Genomic DNA, 19,983 nt, shown 5'->3' on the forward strand with positions numbered 1-19,983 from the left:
TTCACGTAACCCTATAATCCATGCAGTGACGTAATACTGTGGGGGGTTTTATTCACATAAAACATTACTCGCTCCTTCTAGCCAATTATGTGTGATACTGATCTCACTGCCTTAGAAATCTCTCATACATGATGCACCCTACCTAAGGTCCCCTCAGGGTGAAGTGACCCTTTAAAGCCTCATACTGTGGATGGGGTAGTATTCCTAGCAAGAAGCTTGTAAAGTAAATTTGTGTGTGCATGGAAATTGCCACAATGTGTTGCATGATTGGGATTCACAACTATTTGACTGCACTTTTGTTTCCATAATAATAATCTTCCCCTAAAATTCTATGCAGCCATGCATTAACCTAATAAGAAACAAATTTTTCCTAATCATTCATTGTTTTGATATGTGATAATGTAAAATAATGCACACCTGTGTTATTTTGGAGGCTTAAGCCTAATTTTCTGTTTCTGTATTACAGTCGCATCGCTCAGCTGTAATACAGATACTTTTTTCATTACGTTGTAGAAACACCTTTGGCAGAGATCACAGCTTTAAGTATTATACCTCTATTAGCATTGCACATCTAGATTTGGGCAGATTCTCTCATTCTTTCTTGCAGAGATTCTGAAGCTCTGTTAAATCGAAGGGGAGCATCGTTGAACTGTGATCTTCAGGTCTCCACAAAGTTGTTCAAATTAGGTGCAGGCTTTGGCTGGGCCACTCAAGGACATCCACTCCAGCGTCGTCTTGGTTGCATGCTTTGTCTCATTGTTGTGCCGATAGACAAATCTTCGGCCCAGTCTGAGATCTTGTTTGCTGTTTATTGAGTTTATTTTCCTTTAACCTCTCTGTAATTTCCTCTGTTCATCTTGCCTCCTAACCCATCAACCAGTTCCTGCAGCTGAGAAGACTATCCATAGCATGATGCTCCTAACCACTATGCTTCACCATAGGGATGGGACTACTTAGGGTATGATCGGCACCTTATTTATGCCAGACTTACCTTGGCATTCAGGCCTAAAAGTTTGTGGGGTGACCAAGAATCAGAGAAACTGATCTCCGCTCTGTTTGAGTGGCCATTTAGTTCTTATTCACCTCCATGACCAAGGCCATTCTTGCCCGATAATTTAGTTTGGCAAGACTCTAGAAAGAGTCTTAGAAGTCTTGAAGTTCCAAACTTCTTCCATTTCAAAATATTGGAGCCTTCTGTGCTAAACCATTACAATTTCCCAGGAGCAATTTTGACAGGCAATACATCTGATCTCCGAGGTCTACAGAAATTTCCTTGGACTTAATTTCTTGGTTTTTGCTCTGAAATGCACTGTGATATGTGGAACCTGAACTAGGAGTGCGCCTGTCTAAATCGTGTCCAATCAATAGAATTTGCCACAGGTGGACTCCAATCAAGTTCTAGAAACATCTCATGGATGATCAAAGGACACAGGATGCATGTGTTGGTATCATACTCACAAGGCAGCGACTGTTTATCAGTATTTCATTTATTCGTTCAATTAGAACCACGTCACTGTAGTAAATGTATGATATTTCAAGAATTCTGCTCTTTACCATCCAATCCATAATGTTGTTTATTAATGGTTGCACAGATGGTTGTGGTATGAATAGGCCTTCTGGGATTTCTCAAGCAGACACTATTTCATTTATGAACATAATAAATTTTTCTGTAACCATTGCAGAGTAAATTCCTGACCTTTTCTGGGCATGATGGTTGATATTTGTAGCGATAGATGGCCTACGACAAATTACCAAGCACAACCCTCATTAAATTGGGCCTGTTAGAGAGGCTATTATTTCAAGTATTTTACACTATGCATTAGAAAAGAAGTGGGGTTAATAACGTACTGTCGATTTTGACTTGTGAACAGACAGTTGATCTTTTGCACTGAAGTGTTTGGTTAGCACGGTAAGTAGACAATGTTCCAGAATGTGTGTGCAGTAAAGCATATACACCAACGAAAAATGAATATAAAACATTAGGCCCTATTCAAGTATTAGTAAGCACTAGTAAGTCTAGTGCGATTTGTGATTTTTTTTGCATCGAAACTACCGCTACCTAAATCAAATATTTTCTAAGTAAACGTCAAATAAAGACATATATATTTACGGTTGTGTTATCAATATGGCCCCAGAATTTTATATCATTTTAGCCAGTAGTTTTATAGTTCTCACAAGCCAAAATGGCTCCTTGTTTCTGAGAGAAAAAGAAGTAGAAAAAAAGGATGTATGTTCTGAATCCATTTTGTAGAGTGTTACGAATTGGTTGTGCTTAAGATCCTGGAGTCTTTAACTCTCAGTACCTACCCCTAGGAGACTGGAATTACAGCTGGGATCCGCCTCTAGGCATGATTTGATACGCTACGCCTACCTGCCTACACACGCTTACATCAGACACACACACTCACTGCATTCTCACCCAGCTGGGGTATGCTACACTATCTTTTATGGTGGTGTGCATGCATGTTCATGATGCTCTGGGGCGTTGTCAAATAATCCCTAAGAGAGCCTCCGGTTGAACCCTTCTCTTGTAGCCCCGAACCACAATGACTCTCCTATCATCTCTTCAGTCCGTCCAGTTCGTCCTGCAGCATCCCCAGTCCCAGCTCTGAACCTCACTCATCCCTCCGGCACCATTTATCTGTTTCCTTGTGTCTCGTATGGCATTAAGTGTGTTCTTGTCTCTGACTGGAATTTTTACGGGATGCAGGGTCTTGGGTTTCTGACCCAAGCAGGACCCCCCCCCCCACTCCACGGTAGTAAAGCTTGTCTCTTTCTTTTCCTTGCCTTCTTCGTCTCTCTCCTTCATGGGTCTTTCATGGAGTCGCTAGGAAGTGTGCACTCAGCAAGATTGTGGTTACCGTGGCAGCGTGGGGGTTGTGACACATAGCTCCCTGGGGAACGCGAGCAGTGGATTACCTGAGTGTAGTTTACACTCTCACTCACCCCGTCTGTCCTTTGCTCTCTATCTCTTTTTCCGCTTTCTCTCTGCCCCCCACCTTGTGACGGCTTCTTTTATGCCTTCATTCCTTGGGTTCTGTCTCATTATCTCACTCTTGTTTGTTTTCTACAATTCATCAGCTCCTTCTGTTGTCTTCGCCTTCTCTCTGCCTGTACTTACAGAAAGCATCTTCTCTTGTTCCCTCTTTCTATCGCTCTCTCTTTATTTCACATATGTTCTTCCTAATTGTTAGTCGATTTTCCCCAGCTGCTTTGTATTATGACACTTAATACCGTCACTGTCATAACCTGCTGCTTATGTTGCTCCAATGATATTTGCAGAGGTATTCCTGCTTCTTCTAAAGCTCTGCTATGCCATGTGTGAGTCCACATTAGCGTCAAAGAAAAAATAGCTCTGTATTGTTAGCTGTTGTTGTGCTAGCTTGAGGGACAGTGGTCCAACTTGCCTGGTGTCTTAGAAACTAAACCTGGCCTGGTTAATGTTTTCTTGCTGTGAAACATTTCACAATTTCCTGATTATGAAGTTTTATGCTTTTTAAAGCCTTGTGGGTTTTAGGGGGAACATTTCTCCACTACTATAACACATGCATACCAGCAGTGATGTAGGAATAACACATGCCTACACAGATTCCAGCTCTGAAAATATGTATGCTCACCCCAGTTAAACAGACATGTGAACTAATTATGTGCACACATTCCCTAAACACTGTGTAAACACAACAGGTTGTTGTGCAACCCGTCCAGCTCTCTCGCCACCAGCCTACTCTGTTCACACTGCCTGGAACGAGCACACAAACACACTCTGGCTCCTGTCCCTGTCAAACATGTACCTAGACAGTCACCTGCCTCTCCTGCCAAAACCCTGTGAGTGTACTGCCACTCTGGGCTCCTGGGGCTAAACAGCTGGCCTCTCCATCTCTCTCCTCAGCAGCCTAGCAGAGACGTTCCGGACCACTGCTCTCCTCTGTCACTGCCCTTCCTCTCTTCGACCACCCACCCCCCTCTAGCCCCCCTCTAGCCCCCCTCTAGCCCCCCCCCCCCCCCCCCCCCCCAGTTCTTGCTTTTCTCTTTCGTCTGCGAAGACCCGTCAGGCACCCCCACAACCACCCACCCACCCTCGCACTCCTCTGTGGAGGCTAATTAGCTCTCTCTCTTCCTCGTCTCAGCTCCCCTCACTCTGTCTCCCTTTCACTTTCTCCCTCTCCGCCTCCCACTCCTGTTGTGTTTTAGTTCAATTGCAGCCGACGAATCTGGCTAATCTGAGTCTGTTTAGCATTCTGCTCCTGTTGGCACTCGGTCCAGAGCGGTTGCGCTGCGCAAGCAGGCCCTCTCCTCACCTCTTCCAGCCTCTGCGGAGGAGCGCTCTTAATTGCGTCCCTGCCACCCCACTTGACTGTGCCCTGATTCATAAGCAGACCATGAGGGACATCTTAAGACACCCAATCAAGGGGGGGGGGAATCAGCTGATTCGTTGACTAGGGAGGAAGGGGAGCAGCCAAGGAGATTGGGTGTATACAAACATGTCTGCCAGGATGGGTTCAATGTCAAATTCCAACCTGAAGGAGTCGGGTTCAACGGATTCACAGCAGACTCAGGCTATGCAGCATCTTCTGGAAGACTATCTTAGTATCTATGTCCTAATCTCTCCTTGTTCTGACCTTCCATCGTCTGTTTACAGGGGAATGTCAGTATGACCATGTAATTGCTAGACTGATTACCACCGCAGTTGCAGAACAGAATGGGAGCTCACAAATAACCTCTGGATGTTTCTATAATCATATCCTCTCCATTGTATAAACAGAGCAGACGGCACAATGCGTAGATTGCCCCTAGCTGGATATTAGGCTGACACAAGACTGATTTGTGGTTCTGTTTGTTCACCACTTCAAACTGCCAGCCTTGTGGGGGAGCTCAAAACATTGGTTTCTCAAGTTCAGACAATTCTTATAGATTTAAGTCAAACTAGTGTGGGCCGAGCTGGGCCGCTTTGACAGCCTGTGCCTCCTGGGAGCTAGGGGGATTAATGTAGGCTAACTGCCTCTAGCGCTGGCCCCTTAAGGGGGGAGCAGCAAGCCAGGAACGGGAAGGAGAACAAGGGTGGGGCCAATTAGTCTAAGTACAGAAGCAGGGCCGCTGTACAGGCAGATACACTAGTGGTGCAAGATGTGTGTGTGTGGGCATAGAAATGGAACCATTAGAACTGGCGTTGTAGTTCAGTTAAATGTATTGACAGAGTTTGATGTTCTACTTGTACATCTGTGGGTCTAATGCATGAAGTGTATGGATTTGTTGTGTTTCTGATCATTTCAAACAAGAACTCCGATATCTTTCCGTGAAAGGATTCTTAAAGGGGTGTAATGGCTGCCATATTGATCACTGATAACCCTTGAAGGAATGCTGAGCCGGATCCCACTATCCTTAAGTGTGTGACTTGCCTTTTCACATTCTCTTATCGGCCACACAGGGGAGATAGGAGATCAATAGTTCCTTACTCATGCCCTACTAATTAATGTCCCGCCTCTGAGTCGCTCATACACAATCACTCTCTCTCTCGCTCATTCTCCCTCTCTCAGTTTTAAGGGTTCTATTGACATGGGAAACATTACTTTACATTGCCTAGCAAGTGGAAAATAAGAAAGATTCATTAATAAATAATAATTAATAAATCCATAAATATGGCGGTAAAAAAAAGAAAAAAGTAACCATTACGCAGACATTTCAAAAGGATTGTTAGCAATGCACAGTCTTGTTCAGATACTGTATGTATCGACAAGAGGAAATAAATGAAGAGATAAGTGTTGGTTTTGTGTGCAGGGCTGTTTGTGATCTGCTGATTCTCATTGCAACAGTTCACTAATCTTGCTGCTGTGATTTCACTCAACAGAACCAGAAGATTATCAGTCTTTCATTTGTTTTAAAATAGTTTGTGGATCTGTATGACTTGAGAGAAATATCTGGTCATACATTTGGCCGAAGGTTTTGAAGTATTGTTCCGTTCTCCACCTCATTTTCTGGGATTGTGGGTACATATCCCGTCTTCTGCTGAGAGCCCGTTGCAGCCCCTCTGTATCGCGAGGCCATTCTCACTGATATTGCATATGGTCAGACTTTTTTGTTTGGGGGGGGCAGTCCAATTAATCATGTATTCTGCTCTCTAAGGCAAGGTAGCATTCCAATTGGCTCTTTTATTATTGATTCTTTACAGTTACTCTTTCTTTCCTTGTCCCCCCCAATGTCTTCTGCCTCCCTCTCTCACCCCACATTCTCTCTCCCCTCTCAGCCCACACCTCCCAGTTTGTTTACAGGGGGATTAGCTCCACCTCAGGGGAGAGAGCCATGCAAACAAGGGAACCATGTCTACCTACCCGGAATATCAATCTGCAAAATACAAAAGTCCTAGGATGAAGCTTTTTTTCTTCCTTAGGAGTATTGAGCAAAGAGAGTAGATGAAATGAGAGTATTTTTCAATATGACTGTAACTAACAGAGATCAAACTTGAGATGGAGAGGAAGGATTTTGAGCAGTGATGTGGGGAGGGGGAGACCGGTGAGCTGGGTCCATGAATCAGTCCTACTCCATTCAGTTGGACGTGTTCCCTTCTCGCGGCTCATCTATCCACAAAACCAGAGACGTGCCTGCAGCCCGTCTATCAGAATGGGCACCGCTGACATTGTGTACACAATGGGAGGCCATCTCTGCGAATTGCATTTGTACAGGTCCCTCCGCTATCAACAGATGAAGGTGATAGAGGGGGACTCTGCATTAGCAATAGGACAATAGGTCTCTCTCTTTCAGTCAGTCTCTCCCTCTTTGTCTGTCTGTCAGTTGTGGTCCGAGTAATTCACAGCTACAGGGGAACTGACAGGGCCTTTGCTTTCTGGACCGGCTGGATGGCTGGCTGGGTCAGCCTGTTTAAAATGCATTAGGCCTGGGTCGACAGGGCAGGGAGCATCGCTCTGCTTTTCTGAGGGACAAAGACCCTTGAAATTGGTGACAGCAGAGGTGGATTAGGCAGCTAGCCTGTGCCCTCGGGTTGGCGGTGTTCAGGAGAAGGCAGCGGCGGAGTCGTTGGGTGGCCCTGTATGATTTGTCTCCTGTGCCGCAGCTATTAAAGCCTTCCACCGTGCACATGACTTGATTAAGTTTGAGCTCTTGATGATGATGATGGTAGTATGACATGATAACAATGACATGATAACCTAGGTGACATAGGCCTGTCTAACCCTCTAATTACGTGGTTATGGGTGTGATGTGCGTGCGTGCGTGCGTGTCAACACTGTCCATTTTGCCAAACCCAAAGTCAAATGAGTGGAGGGGGCATGATGTTTGATTCTCTGTTGTTTTTGATTGCTTCCACATTTATAGAGAAGGACTAATACAGCGTTTGACTGTTCATTTCAGTTCTGAACGGTTCGACATCCGTCACTTCCTCATTAAGTGAACCAATGGTCCTCTTACCAGGATCTCTGAGCAGAATGTACTGATCCCACTGCCCTCTCTGTCTCCCTAGATGCCACCGACTTTCTCCCTCACTCGCCCGCTGTGTTGCTGTTCCTACACCCACTAGCTTAATTGCCAGGCTTCACAGTGAGTTTGTCTGGTGAGGCCTGATTACTTTGAACACTGGAGCTGGACCAGGATGAAGGGAGGGTGGGGAGTAGGGAGAGGGATGTGATAGTAGACCGCAAGCTAGCCAACACGGACACGCACTTCAGGATTTACTATCCTTGTGGGGACCCAACACATTATTCCCATTCAAAATCCAGTTTGAAGCTAACCCTGAATCTTAATGCCAAACCTCTAACATATACTCTAATCAATCAATCAATCAAAATTTATTTATAAAGCGCTTTTTACAACAGCAGTTGTCACAAAGTGCTTTACAGAGACACCCGGCCTTAAACCCCAAGGAGCAAACAACAGTAGTGTTGAATTTCAGTGGCTAGGAAAAACTCCCTAAGGAGGTCGAATTTTAGGAAGAAACCTAGAGAGGACCCAGGCTCAGAGGGGTGACCAGTCCTCTTCTGGCTGTGCCGGGTGAGATATTAAGAGTCCAATTGGAATAATAAATAAATTTCTCTGGGCTAAATCCAGAGTCTATTTGATTTTAGACTAGGTCAGAAGTATGACCAGATGGACAAGGACAGGGACAGCAACGGGCCCCCCAAACCAGGTAATCCGCAGGTGTGGACCAGGACCTCATCTCCTTCTAAAATTTAAAACTGGAGGAAACTGAGAAAAGTTAGTAGTACATCCCTCATGTCCCCCAGCACAATAATTTAGCAGCGTAACACCTTGGAAACTGAGGTGTTACGCTGCTATATTATTGTGCTGGGGGACATGAGGGATGTACTACTAACTTTTCTCAGTTTCCTCCAGTTTTAAATTTTAATACCTAATCCTAACTACTAACATTAATTCTGACCTCAATATGGCTTTTACCCTCATGAGGGTGACAAGTTGTCCTCACTAGTTTGAGTTTTCCATGCCCATGCATGCACATTCACACATTTGTTTTTCTATCTTTGTGGGGAGATAACTCAGAAATCCATGTTCCCTATTTCCATGCCCTAAACCTAATCCTTACCATAACCCTTATCTCAATAACCTAACTTTTATGCATAAACATGACCAAGCTATAACGCTTAACCCTAACTGGTAACAATTCTAACAATATTTTTTCTTAAACCCAGAGCCGGAAATAGCATTTTTCTTAGTGGAGACTAGACAAAAACCTTATTGGGACTGATTCTATTTTTGCAGGGACATCTGGTCCCCGAAATTACACACACCTGGATCACACACCCCAGACCCTTGTTTCACTACCATTTCAAAATATTATTTTTAATTAACCAAACTTGAATCTTAATCCTAAACCTGAACCCTTGACCCATATCTGTGGCCCTGTCTCATCTCACTCCCAGCTAAAAGGGAACTTATGAAGATTTTATCATGAGGCATAACATGCCAAGTTGACTCACCTGATTAAATAACAGTAAAAAAAAATCCATATGAAGTGTGTACAAAGTCATTATGCTTATTCTACACTGATCTTCCAACCAGAAAGTAACATAGCTCAATGTAAGGGTGCGCTCACTTGCCTGATGAGTTCAGTTAGTCAGTTTTGCCGGCTCCCTCTTGGGCACAATTGGACCTGGAAATTGATTTAGAAAAGCATCTGGAGAATCAGGAGCTAGATTGCAGATATACAGAGATAAATCTCTATTGAATAGCTTAATATCATTGAGACATGATAGACTGGCAAGCGGAGTGAAGGCATAAATACACCAGTTCTCACCACGCTGTCAGCTATCCCACTGAAGGGAGTGTTTTCATCCCGTCGACAGTAGCTAAGCGCTAAAACCGCTAGTTTCATCCAGAAAACAGCCGTAGAGCTGCCAAGGCCGTCTCTTTGAAGGGTACCTTTCTCTTAATTAAAAACACATCTGAGCAACACATCAGTTCACTGTGTCTCCATCTGAGCATCACGGGCAGCCTTTTGTTGATGGCGCTTTTGTTTAATCTCTTGAAAAATACAATTGCATCTTTAATTGGTCTTGATATCTCTGTAACAGTGAAAATTGTCTGTCTTTGAAGCTCAGTGAGACGCTGTCACTTCATTTGGCTTCTTTAGGGCTTTAGTCATTTGAACTGGAGTCACTGTATCAAATGTGCACTTCAACCATTTCAGTGTCCCACGCTCAAGTTCCTGGCTCATGGAGACCTCGGAGAGGCGAACCAATGGGTTAAAGGGTGAATGTGGGGAATGGTTTAGGTATGGCTGGTCCTGGCTGCTCCATCCTGTTCTGTACCATTCCTGAGGTTGCCCTGGCAACAGGAGGTTTCCTTCAGAAGGACATTGGAACATCAATAAAATGAATGCCTTTCTTTTTATCACAGAGACGTGGGGGATAAGTACTGCTAAAGCAATATGTATCTTATTGGTGCGTGTTTGTTTTTGTGTGCGCACTTGCATGCGTTTGTGCGTGTTTTTCTGTGGGCCTGTTTGCATTTCTCCAATGGATTTTTCATTATTCAGCCAGGAGAGTTTGTCTTTGTGACTGCCTTTTAACTCAATATCAAATGCATTATAGAATTCTCTTGCGTATACAGTGTTTGACTGATGACGTTGTACCTGGCACACATTTTCTACCCGTCTCTTCCTCTCTAGTTCTTGCTGTCTCTCTTTCAGTCATTGCTAAACAATGCTGATTATTACTGACTTTTACTGTATTTTCTGATTATCGTTCCTGGTTCATTGACCAGGTGAGCCCAAGACAATCACTGGGCACCTGCTTTCAATAGCAGAAGGCCATTATGTTGTAAACCATTATGCTTGAATGGGGTTGATATGTTAACTTTGCTTTTTGGTGTTGGGTTGCAGTATATTAAACAACTGTTGTTTTTCTGGTGCAGATTTACCGTCGCTGCTGGCTGGTGTTTAAGAAGTCATCCAGTAAAGGGCCGCGCAGATTGGAAAAATACCCTGACGAGAAGTCGGCGTACATCAGAGCCTGTCCCAAGGTAACCCTCAATCTCTAGAGCATTGCATAAGTAGCATTTCATTTAGAATATGTTTGTGTGAAGGAATGTCAGCATTAAAGTGGTCTGTATGTGGTTGGCATTGTAAAGGGTAAGCTTACCTATTAAGCCCACATACCCTGTAATCTCACTATCATCTTTGAATATAAATCAAATCCAAATAATTGTCAAATATGTTTGTGATATTTAATTACTCTAGCAATACAATTTTTTTTTAATGTTAAGCCAACCAGATTTGCCTAAATTAAGTTATGTATGTCCAAGTGGTACTACTTTTTTTAAATATAATTTCAAGTACTCATATTTAAAGTTTAAATAAAAGGATAATGTTTTATTGATGCGTATAATACAATTTTACTTGAATGTTTGCTATATTTTTTTCACCAACTGAAAAGCTATCGCTCACACAACATTGCACCAATACAGTAGCTACATAGCTTAGTGTTATGCAAAAACATTAGATTTTAGACTCACATTTTCCTCTATATTTGATCCTATTTTACTGTTAAATTTAACTTAAATTGTTAGATAAAATTTAGCAATATACAGTTAGGTCCAGAAATATCTGGACACTGACACAATTTTCATAATTCTGTCTCTGTATGCCACCACAATGAATTTGAAATGAAACAACCAAGAGTCAATTGAAGTGCATACTTTTAGCTTTAATTCAAGTGGTAGAACAAACATATCGTATGAAACTTTTAGGAATTGCAACAATACACAGTCTCCTTATTTCAGGGGCTCAAATGTAATTGGATAAATTAACACAATCATAAATAAAATGTTCATTTTTAATACTCAAGAATCCTTTGCAAGAATCATTTGCAGGTAATTACTACTTGAAGTCTGAAATGCATGGAAATCACCAAACAGGGTTTCCTCCTTTGTGGTGCTTTGCCATGCCTTTACTGCAGCTGTCTTCATTTGTTGTTTGCTTGTGGGTCTTTCTGTCTTATGTTTTGACTTCAGCAAGTGAAATGCATGCTTGATCAGATTGAGATCAGGTGACTGACTCGGCCATTGCAGAATATTCCACTCCTTTGCCTTAAAATACTCCTGGGTTGCTACTCCATTGTCCATCTGTAAAGTGAAGCGCCTTCTAATCAACTTAGCTGAATTTGGCTGAATCTGAGCAGACAATATATCTCTATTCACTTCAGAATTAATCTGCCTGCTTCTGTCTTCTGTCACATCATCAATAAACACTAGTGACCCAGTGCCTCACAATGCCCATACCATCCCACTGCCTCCACCATGTTTTACAGATGATGTGGTATGCTTCAGATCATGAGCCGTTCCAAGCCTTCTCCATACGTTTTTCTTCCCATAATTCTGGTACAGGTTGATCTTAGTTTCCTCTGTCCAAAGAATGGTGTTCCAGAACTGGGCTGGCTTTTTAAGATGTTTTTAGTCTAATCTGACTTTTCTGTTCTTGAGGCTTATGAATTGTTTAAACATTGTGGTGAACCCTGTGTATTTGCTCTCATGAAGTCTTCTTTATATGGTAGAATTCGGATAATGATATGCCTACTTCACCTGGACAGTGTTCTTAACTTGGCTGGATGTTGTGAATGGGTTTTTCTTTACCATGGAAAGGATCCTACGATCATCTACCAATGCTGTCCTCCGTGGTTGCACAGGCCTTTTTGTGTTGCAGAGCTCGCCAGTATATTATTTATTTTCTCAGAAAGTACCATACTCTTGATTTGGCCACTCCTAATGTTCCTACTATCTCTCTGAAGGATGTCCTGTTTCACTTGCATTGAAATCTCCTTTGACCGCATGTTGTGGGTTCACAGCAACAGCTTCCAAATGCGAATGGCACACCTGGAATCAACTAGACCTTTTACCTGCTTAATTGATGAAGAAATAATGAAGGAATATCCCACACAATCCATCCAATTGTCAAATTACTTTTGGTCCCTTGAAAAAGAGGGGGCCACATATGAAAGAGCTGTAATTCCTAAACCCTTCCTCCAATTTGGATGTGAATAACCTCAAACTAAAGCTGAGGGACTGCACTTTAAGTCCATATTCATTATGTAACCGTAACTTGAATACATAAACATATGTAAACAGACAAAATAACAGAACTTCTGTCAGTAACCAATTATTTCCAGACCAAACTGTATGTTAAATTTACATTTATAATTTATTTGTAAATAGCATTTTTATTTCAGGTAGGCTTAAAGTACATTTGCATAATCACCCCTCATGAGCAAAATTTACACAAATCCTTTTTTATCATAAAATTAGCAAAATGTTTTCAGTGAATTTCTTAGTGTTTTTTCAGTGTATTTTTATGGCCAATACATTTTATTTTAAAATGGAATAGTCAAAGATGGAATTGTTCTATACTTTTTACCGTAAACCACAAGTGTTCTTATTTGATTACACATCAAAAGAAATTTGCCATGGCATGAGTTGTTTGAGTATCGTTATCTCAAATGCATCGTTGTATTAATGAATGTTAGCACCACCACTCTGGCGGGCTACTTGTGCACGTGGAGTTTGTTTACCACAGAGGAGCAACTGTTAGCTAAGCAATCACTCCATGTGTGAAAAAGTGTTCTATTTACATTTAATATTTTTTGACATGTATTGATGACCATTAAAATATAATATCAGCAAATGTCAATGACCAGTTGCTTTAAATGCAAGTTTAGAATGTGTCCACAACTTCAAATGTATTTCTGTGTATTTCTAATTTTCCAGGAAGTATTTTTTTCATCATTTGCAATGATTCAGGCATTTCAAATGTTAGCTTATAAATAACTTTACATTTTAACAAAAAAATCTGAGCATGGACTTATTTGGAACACCCTAGGACTAAAAGGGTAGACTTGGTCCCCATTAAGCCCAGTCCAGACTTTTAGGCATGATATAAAAAATTGGTGCAAATAAATTAATAAAAAAGAGAAATGCGTGCAGTATACCCTTACATTTTGTTGGGCTGAATAGGTATGCTTACCCTAAGTGTAATTAGACGATGTGTGTGTGTGTGTGTGTGTGTGTGTGTGTGTTGTTCTCTGATCCCCTCTGTACAGCTGTATAGTGCAAGGTTGCATAGACATTGCTCGCATCAAAGCCTGCCTCCCACTCTCAGCCAATCTCCCTCAGTGGAAATCAAAATCTAGGCCTCTGATGTTTGTGAGTGCAAGGTGACCTCTAAACCCCCTCCCCCAACCACACCTTTCTACAAAACTTCCTCGCCTCTCTTTTCTCGCTGGAAACTGAATCCAACCAACCGGCAGCCGATCATAGAGGATCTAGACAGCTTGTCTGACCTTTCAGACACTCTGTGTTTGTCTGACCTCTCAACCTCCCCCGTTGCCTAGGTGACAGAGATCAGCAACGTGAAGAACATCACACGGCTTCCGAGGGACACAAAGCGCCAGGCAGTAGCCATCGTCTTTACCGATGACACCTCCCGCACGTTCACCTGTGAATCAGGTACTCTACACCTGTTTTCCATCAAATGCTTGGTTGCAATGTTTTCACGCTTGAAGGACATTGTGGTTTATTTATTTATTTTTGTATCCCATTGGTCTAAACCCAGAGCTGGAAGCAGAGGAGTGGTTCAAAACCCTGTCAATTGAATGCCTAGGGACCCGTCTGAATGACATCAGTCTAGGCGAGCCAGACCTGCTGGCGGCAGGGGTTCAGTGTGAACATACAGGTGAGTGTCTGCCTGGTTGTGTAGGAGTAGTAATAAACAGTCTTCCCCTAATTATGACCTTGAAGTCCAAACTGGTCCTGGATAAGCACTCTGAATAAGACACCTTCTGGATACCAATCCTGTTTCCTAAAGTACAGGTCTCTTTATTATGTGAACTTAACCAGGCACAACCAGCATTTGAAGTTGGCCTTTAGGGAGTGACACTGTCATTCTATGGGAGTGACCTCATCTTTTTATTTTTGTGGTCAAACTACTGCAAGGAGTGACAGCAACTGAAGAAGTATTGTAATCCATGTAATCCAACAGTTGTGGTTTATCCAGTAAGATCATTTTATCACAATTAATTTAATTAGGTACGAACTGCCTTGTTCTGCCCTGGGTCACTGAAGTACTCCTTGAGAGCCCGCTGATGTCCCACAGCAGCCTTACAATTTAGCAGTTGGTGTTTTAGTGCACAAAACCCTTAAGGATGGTGTTTTAGTTCACAAAACCCTTAAGGATGGTGTTTTAGTACACAAAACCCGTAAGGATGGTGTTTTAGTACACAAAACCCGTAAGGATGGTGTTTTAGTACACAAAACCCTTAAGGATGGTGTTTTAGTACACAAAACCCTTAAGGATGGTGTTTTAGTGCACAAAACCCTTAAGGATGGTGTTTTAGTGCACAAAACCCGTAAGGATGGTGTTTTAGTGCACAAAACCCTTAAGGATGGTGTGTTAGTTCACAAAACCCGTAGGGATGGTGTTTTAGTACACAAAACCCTTAAGGATGGTGTGTTAGTTCACAAAACCCGTAGGGATGGTGTTTTAGTTCACAAAACCCTTAAGGATGGTGTGTTAGTTCACAAAACCCGTAGGGATGGTGTTTTAGTTCACAAAACCCTTAAGGATGGTGTGTTAGTTCACAAAACCCTTAAGGATGGTGTTTTGGGAGATGACTGGTTGATGGACCACACTGATTAAGCCAATGCCTACTGCTCAGAATTGTTGTAACTTATTAAGTGGCTAATGAAGGCTAAGTTTAATGGACCTGTGTCCTTATCACGTGTAAAATATATACAATAACATAATAATAATAATAATGATTATACATATAAACTAAACATAGTGAATACATTGTAGGTCATATAGTAGGGGATTCAGTATGAATTATACACTATGTTTTATGTTACTACATGGGCAAAAGTTTTAAGATTTCATAAATAATTAATGTATATTTTATGCCGTCAAAGTACTTTCTATAAGCGTTTTTGGCAGTGGGTATGCATCTACCAGCTTTGCAGCCCTGGATTTGAGCAGTTTCTCCCATTTAATGCGTTTCAAGTCTGGGCTTTGGCTGGGCTACTCAGGTTTGTCTTGGATGTAGGCTTCTTTGATCGTAGTGCTGAAAGATTAATCTTCATCGCAGTTTGAAGTCCTGTGAACTCTGGATCAGGTTTTCTTCAAGGAACTTTCTGTATTTTGCTTTGTTCATCCTTACCTCAAGTCTTCCAGTCTCACCATTGAGAAGCATCCCCATAGCATGATGCTCCAAGCCCCATGCTTCACTGTAGGGATGGTATTAGCCAGGTGATGATCGATACCTTGCTTTATTTGCCAGATGTAGCGCATTGCGTTACAGTTTTATTTTGGTATTTTAGTATTTTTCTTATGCTCCATTCATATATTTTTACTCCAGGGTGGCTTCTGTTCAGCCACGTTACAATATCATTACAGCATAAGTGATTAAATGCTCAAGCTCTGTTAGAGTAGCAACTGGGTTTTTGTTCACCTCCATGTTACTTAGTTTGGCCCGACAATCAGCTCATGGAGGAGTTTTGGTGATTTTCGATTTTTACCTCTTCACAATGATTTAGCAAACTGTGCCCAAAGGAGCTTTCAGTGCTTTATTATTTTTTTCATAACCTTCCCCAGATCTATGCCATGTCACAATTATATCTCAGATGTCTACAGAGAGTTCCTTTGACTTGCAGTTTTTGCTCTGACATGCACTGTGAAGTGTAGGAACTTAAAACACTGTTCAAAAGTTTGGGGTCACTTATACATTTCCTTGCTTCCAAAAGAAAACACACTTTGTCCATTAAAATAACAGCAAATTGATCTAATGGAATATCTTCATGGGTGTACAGAGGCCCATTATTAGGAACCATCAGTCTTGTGTTCAATGGAACATTAACTGGCTAGGCCACTCCAGGATCTTGAGATGCTTCTTACGGAGCCACTCCTTAGTTGCCCTGGCTGAGGGAAGGAGGTTGTTGGCCAAGATCTCGCAATACATGGCCCCATCCATCCTCCCTTCAATACGGTGCAGTCGTCCTGTCCCCTTTACAGAAAAGCATCCCCAAATAATGATGTTTCCACCTCCATGCTTCACGATTGGGATGGTGTTCTTGGGGTTGTACTCATCCTTCTTCTTCTTCCAAACACAGCGAGTGGAGTTTAGACCAAAAAGCTCCAAAAAAAAAAGCTCTCATCAGACCACATGACCTTCTCCCATTCCTCCTCTGGATCATCCAGATGGTCATAGGCAAACTTCAGATGGGCCTGGACATGCGCTGGCTTGAGCAGGGGGACCTTGCTTCCGCTGCAGGATTTTAATCCATGCCGCGTAGTGTGTTACTAATGGTTTTTTTTGAGACTGTGGCCCTCACCTTCCTCACGATCATTGATGCCCCGCAAGGTGAGATCTTGCATGGAGCCCCAGACTGAGGGAGATTGACCGTCATCTTGAACTTCTTCCATTTTCTAATAATTGCGCCAACAGTTGTTGCCTTCTCACCAAGCTGGTGTATATTGTCCTGTAGCCCATCCCAGCTTTGTGCAGGTCTACAATTTTTATCCCTGATGTCCTTACACAGCTCTCTGGTCTTGGCCATTGTGGAAAGGTTGGAGTCTGTTTGATTGAGTGTGTGGACAGGTGTCTTTTATACAGGTAACGAGTTCAAACAGGTGCATTTAATACAGGTAGTGAGTGGAGAACAGGTGGGCTTCTTAAAGAAAAACTAACATGTCTGTGAGAGCCGGAATTCTTACTGGTTGGTAGGCGATCAAATACTTACGTCATGCAATAAAATGCAGATTAATCATTTAAAAATCATACAATGTGTTTTCTGGATCTCTCACAGTTGAAGTGTACCTATGATACAAATTACAGACTTCTACATGCTTTGTAAGTAGGAAAAGCTGCAGAATCGGCAGTGTATCAAATACTTGTTCTCCCCACTGTATATGCCTACTTTGAATTTGATGGCAACAGCACATTTAAAAAAAGCTGGGACGCGGTTAAGAAAAGAGTGGAAACGTTGTGTAATGCAAAAAAAAAAAACCTGGTGGAAAATTTCACAACTACTTAGGTTAACTGACCACAGTTTAGTAACATGATTGGGTATAAAAAGACCATCCTAGAGAGGATGAGAATTTCAGAAGATGGGGAGGGGTTCACCACTCTGTGAACGACTAGGCAGGAATATAGTGTAATAATTTAAGAATAACGTTTCTCAATGAAACTGCAAAGATTTTGGACCATCATCTATGGTACATGATATCATTATAAGATTCGGATAACCCGGAGAAATCTCTGTACGCAAGACAAGCCCAAAAAACTATATTGGATGGCCGTGATCGTCGGGCCCTCAGGTGGCACTACATTAAAAACAGACAAGATTCTGCAGTGGAAATCATTCCGTGGGCTCAGGATCACTTCCAAAAACCATTGTCTGTGAACACAGTTTGTCACTGCAATCCAGATGACATTTTTCAGAAAAGGCTTTGCTTATTTCAGCAAGATAATGCCAAACTTCATTCTGCACATATTACAACAGCATGGTTCCACCGTAATGGAGTATGGGTGCTAAACTGGCCTGCCTGCAGTCCAGACCTGTCACCCATTGGAAAAATTTGGAGCATTATGAAACGAACATACGACAAAGTACACCCCAAACTGTTGAGCAGCTGAAATCCTATATCAAGCAAGAATGGGAATACTTTTTAATTTTCAAAACAACGGCAGTCAGTCTCCTCAGTTCCCGAACGCTTACAGAGTGTTGTTAAAAGAAGAGGTAATGCAACACAGTGGTAAACAAGCTCCTTTACCAACTTTTTTAAACGTGTTACTGGCATTATATTCAAAATAGGCATGTATTTTTCCAAAAACAATAATATTTCTCAGTTTCAACATCTGATATGTTGTCTTTGTACTATTTTCAATTAAATATAGGTGTTAAAATATTGCACATTCTGTTTTTTGCATTCTGTTTTTATTTGCATTCTACGCAGCATCCCAACTTTTTTGGAACTGGGGTTGTGTGTTAGCACAGCTAAAGCTTTTGTGCTGATTGAAGCAATAAAACTGACCTTTGTACTTGTTAACTATCTGGAACATCAGCAATTGTTGTTTCAATTCCAGTCTCAAAATGACCAGAATCAAATTACTTTCTTCTGAAACTTGTCAGTCTATTCTTTTTCTGAGAAAGGTTGTTGCATGTGAGAAATTGCCAAGAAACTGAAGATCTCGTACAACACTGTCTAGTTCTCACTTCACAGAACAGTGCAAATTGTCTCTAACCAGAATAGAAAGAGGAGTTGGAGGCCCCGCCGCACAAATGGGCAAGAGGACAAATACATTAGTGTCTATTTTGAGAAACCGATGCCTCACAGGTCCTAAGCTGACCGCTTCATTTAAATAGTACCCGCAAACACCAGTCTCAACGTCAACAGTGAAGATGCAACTCTGAGATTGTGGCCTTCTAGGCAGAGTTGCAAAGAAAAAGCCAATAAAAAGTAAAGATTACAATGGGAAAGAAAACACTGTCACTGAACAGCGGTAAATTGGAAAAAAGTGTTATGGACAGACACCTAAGTTTCAGGTGTGTAGTGGAAGCAAAGTTATGGTCTGGGGGTGCTTTGGTGGTGATAAAGGTAAATGGAATCTTGATGAAGGAAGGATATCATTCCATTTTCCAACCCCATGTGGGCGGTGCTTGATTGGAGCCAATTTCCTCCTACAACAGGACAATGACACAAAGCACAGCTCCAACCTATGCAAGAAATATTTAGGGAAGAAGCATTCAGATGGTGTTATCTTTATAATAGAGTGGCCTGCACAGTCACCGGATCTCAACCCTATTGAGCTCTTGTGGAAGTAGCTTGATCGGCTGTAGGCTACGTAACAAGTGCCCATAAAGCTAATCCAACTTGTGGGAGGTGCTTCAGGAAGTATGAGATGAAATCTCTTAAGATTACCTTAACAAATTAACAACTAGAATGCCAAATGTCTGCAAGGTTGTAATTGCTGCAAATGTCTCCGGTTTATTTAATTCATTTTTTAAATAAAAAAATTATTTCATTATTTCTTTCTTGTCAATTAATGTATATTCAATTCATTTTGCTATATTTTCTAGTCGTACTCATTTCATGTATGCTTCATGGTAAACAAGGACATTTGTAAGTGACCCCAAACCTTTGAACGGTAGTGTATATAGACAGGTGTTTGCCCTTCTACTTCATCCAATAAATAATTTGCCACATTTGTACTCAACAATAAAGTGTTTCATGGCAAAGGGTCTAAATAATTATGTGATGTACATTGTAGGATTGTGTGTACATTTATCTCAAGTAATATATACTTCATAAATTATAAATCAATCAATGAAAAATGAGGGGGTCTGAATACTTTCAGAGAGCACTGTATAAAAATTATACTAATTCCACAAGTAGATTTATGAAATGTTATTCTTGTATAAATGTGCAAAGTGGCCATAGATGGCCAAAGCCTGTCAATTACCAATGTGACTGACGGG

The 19,983-nt window shown here is 41.7% G+C and overlaps 1 protein-coding gene across 2 annotated transcripts in view; it reads left to right on the plus strand.

The window, feature by feature from the left end:
* dok4 (docking protein 4) overlaps positions 1-19,983 on the plus strand; it is a 68,434-nt gene that overhangs the window by 43,343 nt on the left and 5,108 nt on the right. For both annotated transcript variants that reach the window (XM_020051933.2, XM_010891394.3), the window contains 3 exons: positions 10,378-10,485; positions 13,845-13,959; positions 14,066-14,185. In XM_020051933.2, the coding sequence (XP_019907492.1) occupies positions 10,378-10,485; positions 13,845-13,959; positions 14,066-14,185 (343 nt within the window). The remainder of the gene's footprint in view (positions 1-10,377; positions 10,486-13,844; positions 13,960-14,065; positions 14,186-19,983) is intronic.

This window comes from Esox lucius, chromosome 2, assembly GCF_011004845.1.
Source record: "Esox lucius isolate fEsoLuc1 chromosome 2, fEsoLuc1.pri, whole genome shotgun sequence".
In the NCBI taxonomy this organism is placed as follows: domain Eukaryota; kingdom Metazoa; phylum Chordata; class Actinopteri; order Esociformes; family Esocidae; genus Esox; species Esox lucius.